This window comes from Scyliorhinus torazame, unplaced genomic scaffold (assembly GCF_047496885.1).
Source record: "Scyliorhinus torazame isolate Kashiwa2021f unplaced genomic scaffold, sScyTor2.1 scaffold_204, whole genome shotgun sequence".
Taxonomy (NCBI): domain Eukaryota; kingdom Metazoa; phylum Chordata; class Chondrichthyes; order Carcharhiniformes; family Scyliorhinidae; genus Scyliorhinus; species Scyliorhinus torazame.
Window position 1 is genome coordinate 169,218 of NW_027307931.1, and position 5,384 is coordinate 174,601.

At 59.6% G+C, this 5,384-nt stretch overlaps 1 protein-coding gene across 1 annotated transcript; it reads right to left on the reverse strand.

Moving 5' to 3' along the window:
- Positions 1-3,918: 3,918 nt before the first annotated feature.
- Positions 3,919-5,127, reverse strand: LOC140405764 (transcription factor Sp7-like). The gene has a single exon (XM_072494199.1). The coding sequence runs from the start codon at positions 5,095-5,097 to the stop codon at positions 3,919-3,921; it is 1,179 nt and encodes a 392-aa protein (XP_072350300.1). The 5' UTR covers positions 5,098-5,127.
- Positions 5,128-5,384: the final 257 nt, after the last annotated feature.

Sequence of the window (5,384 nt, forward strand, 5' to 3'; positions counted from 1 at the left end):
ACAGACAGGCACACACACAGACAGGCACACACAGACAGACAGGCACACACACACACAGACAGACAGGCACACACACACAGACAGGCACACACACACACAGACAGACAGGCACACACACACAGACAGACAGGCACACACACAGACAGACAGGCACACACAGACAGACACACACACACAGACAGACACACACACAGACAGACAGGCACACACACAGACAGACAGGCACACACACAGACAGACAGGCACACACACACACACAGACAGACAGGCACACACACACACAACAGACAGGCACACACACACACAGACAGACAGGCACACACACACACAGACAGACAGGCACACACACACACAGACAGACAGGCACACACACACAGACAGACAGGCACACACACACAGACAGACAGGCACACACACACACACACACAGACAGGCACACACACACGGACAGACAAGCACACACACACACAGACAACACAGACAGACACACAGACAGGCACACACGGACAGACAGGCACACACACACGGACAGACAGGCACACACACACACACAGACAGACAGGCACACACACACAGACAGGCACACACACACACAGACAGACAGGCACACACACACAGACAGGCACACACACACAGACAGACAGGCACACACACACACAGACAGGCACACACACACGGACAGACAAGCACACACACACGGACAGACAAGCACACACACACACACACACACACACACAGACAACACAGACAGACAGGCACACACACACACACAGACAGGCACACACACACGGACAGACCGGCACACACACAGACAGACAGGCACACACACAGACAGACAGGCACACACACACACACAGACAGGCACACAGACACACACACACACTAGCACACACACACACAGACAGGCACACACACAGGTACACACACACACACACACACACACACAGGCACACTGTGGATTACAGGGTCAACGGCAGGGTTCGGAGGAATGTGGAGGAGCAGAGAGATCTCGGGGGTCATATCCACAGATCTCTGAAGGTTGCCACTCGAGTGGATAGAGCCGTGAAGAAGGCCTATAGTGTGTTAGCGTTTATTAACAGGGGGCTTGAGTTTAAGAGCCGCGGGGTTTTGCTGCAACTGTACCGGACCCTGGTGAGACCACATTTGGAGTATTGTGTGCAGTTCTGGTCACCTCACTATAGGAAGGATGTGGAAGCATTGGAAAGGGAGCAGAGGAGATTTACCAGGATGCTGCCTGGATTGGAGGGTGGGTCTTATGAGGAAAGGTTGAGGGAGCTTTGGAGCGGAGGAGGATGAGAGGCGACTTAATAGAGGTGTATAAGATGATGAGGGGGATAGATAGAGTGGACGTTCGGAGACGATTTCCTCGGGTGGATGTCGCTGTGACAAGGGGGCATAACTATAAGGTTCGGGGTGGGGATATAGGAGGGATGTCCGAGGTAGGTTCTTTACTCAGAGAGTGGTCAGGGTGTGGAATGGACTGCCTGCTGTGAGAGTGGAGTCGGGACACTTTAGGAACTTTCAAGCGGTTATTGGATAGGCACATGGAGCGAACCAGAATGACAGGGAGTGGGAGAGCCCGAGCTTGGCTTCGGACAAGGCTCGGCACAACATCGAGGGCCGAAGGGCCTGTTCTGTGCTGTACTGTTCTGTGTTCTATGTACTCACAGCCAAAGTCATCATCCAGAGATACCACGCTCAGGAGCACAGGCACAGAGACAGACGCACACAGGCAGATATGCATGAACTCCAACATTTATTTTTAAATAAGGAATCACGATCTTTTTAATAACAGCCTCTAAATTTAGAAGATTAAATTAACAGTCAGGGTTACAGAACCATCGGCGTTCAGGCAGCAGCTGTGGCAAACACTTCCCGCCGCGACGACTGTGTCTTCGGTAAACGGGATTGTCCCGTAGCTGGTCGGAGGTCAGAAAGTGCACGGCGACGAGGCGAGGAGTCTCCAGATACAACCACAGGGGCACAAATAAACCGGGACCAGCACCGGACGCAGAAAACCCCCCACGGAGACAGACACACAGACACTGACAGACACAGGCACACAGAGAGACACAGGCACAGAGAGACACAGGCGCACAGAGAGACAGGCGCACAGAGAGACACAGGCACACAGAGGGACAGGCACACAGAGACACAGGCACACAGAGGGACAGGCACACAGAGAGACAGGCGCACAGAGAGACACAGGCACACAGAGGGACAGGCACACAGAGGGACAGGCGCACAGAGGGACAGGCGCACAGAGGGACAGGCGCACAGAGACACAGGCGCACAGAGACACAGGCGCACAGAGGCACAGGCACACAGAGGGACAGGCGCACAGAGAGACAGGCGCACAGAGAGACAGGCGCACAGAGAGACACAGGCACACAGAGGGACAGGCACACAGAGACACAGGCACACAGAGACACAGGCGCACAGAGGGACAGGCGCACAGAGGGACAGGCGCACAGAGGGACAGGCGCACAGAGGGACAGGCGCACAGAGGGACAGGCGCACAGAGGGACAGGCACACAGAGGGACAGGCACACAGAGGGACAGGCACACAGAGGGACAGGCACACAGAGAGACACAGGCACACAGAGAGACACAGGCACACAGAGGGACAGGCGCACAGAGGGACAGGCGCACAGAGGGACAGGCGCACAGAGGGACAGGCACACAGAGGGACAGGCACACAGAGAGACAGGCACACAGAGAGACAGGCACACACAGAGACAGACACACACAGAGACAGACACACACAGAGAGACACAGACACACACAGAGACAGGCACACAGAGAGACACAGGCACACAGAGAGACACAGGCACACAGAGAGACAGACACACACAGAGACAGACACACACAGAGAGACACAGACACACACAGAGACAGGCACACAGAGAGACACAGGCACACAGAGAGACACAGGCACACACAGAGACACAGGCACACACAGAGACAGACACACACAGAGACAGACACACACAGAGACAGACACACACAGAGAGACACAGGCACACAGAGACACAGGCACACAGAGACACAGGCACACAGAGAGACAGACACACAGAGAGACAGACACACAGAGACAGACACACAGAGAGACAGACACACACAGAGACAGACACACACAGAGAGACACAGACACACAGAGACACAGGCACACAGGCACACAGAGACACAGGCACACAGAGACACAGGCACACAGAGACACAGGCACACAGAGAGACGGACAGACAGACACAGAGGCAGAATGGAAACACCCAAACGCAGACACACAGGCACAGACACACAAATAGAGATACGGATACAGGCGCACACGCAGGATAAACCTAATAAATAAACAATTGATTGCGAGTGTATCGAAGCGGAAGTTAAGTTTAAGTCAGACGATGAAACTCGAGGTGACAGAAAGATGATGGACCATCACAGGAACTGTGATGTCGCAACAGGACACGCGCGCACACACAGGTAGATTCACACCGATACCAACAGCACAGACACAGTCGTACACACACGCACACACAGACAGACAAATGCACAGTCACACACGCACACACGCACTAACGCACAGACAAATGCACAGTCACTCACACGCGTACATACACATTGGTTCGACGGACATGTGGGGGGGAGGGTGGGGGGGGGGATCGCGCCCCTTCGGAAGAAGCTGCATAATTTATATAAATACTCCGGAACACGCACCCACTCCTCCACCGCCCCCCCCCCCCCACCACCCCCACCACCCCCAACCCGGCCTCGGCAACATTATTAAATACAGGACTGGGGCGGGGGGGGGCGGGGGGGGGGGGTGCAGAGGGGGTCCGAGATACCATCACCCCCCGCTCCCCCTCCGACGACCCCGCCCCCCCCCCACCCCCCCACCGGTGCTCAGATCTCCAGCAGGCCCCCGGGGTTGAGGGCGGGGGGAGCGGGCGTCTCCTGGGGGGGGGCTTCGAGGGGCGCTGGATCCGGGGCCGGGAGGAGGGCGGGGGGCGGGCCGGCGGGCGGGGGCTGTCGGGGACCCTCGCCGCCGCCGCCGCCCTCGCCCTCGCCCCCGGCCTTGGGGGAGGCCCCCTCCCCGTGGGTCTTCTGGTGCTTGTTGAGGTGGTCGCTGCGGGTGAACCGCTTGCCGCACAGCTGGCAGTTGAACTTCTTCTCCCGGGTGTGCGTCCTGACATGCCGCTCCAGCTCGTCCGAGCGGGTGAAGCGCTTGCCGCAGAACAGCCAGTTGCAGACGAACGGCCGCTCCCCGGTGTGCCAGCGAAGGTGGGCCTTCAGGTGAGAGGCCTTGCCGTAGACCTTGCCGCAGCCCGGGATGTGGCAGCTGTGCACGGCCCTCCGGCGCGCCAGCCCGCTCGCGGTCGCCGGCGGCCCCCCCATCCGCTCCGCCTCCTGGCAGTTCGGGCAGTCGCAGGACGGGCGGCCCAGGGGGGCGGCGGGGGCCTTGGGGCCCTCCGCCAACCCCCCGGGCCGGACCTTGTACGCCTCCTGGGGGGCGGGGTAAGGGCCGGGCGCCCCGTACTCGTTCCCGTAGGCGGGGGGCGGGTAGGGGGACGGGAGGGTCTCGCCGGGGCCGCCCCCCAGCCAGCCGCCGCCCGGGTGCACCTCCCACCAGGCGGGGGCGGCGCTGGCGGGGGGCGCGCCGGCCTTGTACCAGGGGCTGTAAGGGTGGGGCACCTCCAGCGATGGGTAGGCGCCCTGGAGGCAGTCGGCGGAGGGGTGGGGGGGTTTGCCCAGCAGCAGGGGGGGCTCCTGCCCGCCCCCAACACCGCCGGGGGAGGGCGACGTCGTGGCGAAGGCGTGCCCCAGAGGGCAGTAGTCGCTGCCGTAGACGGAGGGGGCGGGCGGGCTGGGGGAGGGCATCATTCCGTTGGCGCAGGCCATGCTGCCCCCCCCCAGGTAGGGGTCGCCCAGCATTTCCAGCCCCCGAGCCTTGGTCATCAGCAGCAGCTCGGCGTTGGGGCTGTAAGACTTCTTCATCCCACTGTTGACCATCTTCGGCGGGGCGGAGCTGGGGTCCCGGAGGGGGCTGGAGCCCCCGAACTTGTTGCAGGCCACACTCAGCATGGCCAAGGCGCTAGATCCAAAACGAGCTTCATCCTGTGATGGGGAGGGGCGGGCGGGGAATAGAAGGACAGGAGAGGTTACTTGAGCGGGAAATCAGAGTGCAGTTCACAACAAGAGAAGGTCCCACTCACGCCCTTCGCTACAGCAAACGCGAGCAAATCATCTTCGACTCTTCGAGCCCGCATAGCCCTGTATCAATCCCAAACTAATCCCACTGCCCCGCTCTCTCCCCATAGCCCTGTGTCAATCCCCAAACTAATCCCACTGCCCCGCTCTCTCCCCATAGC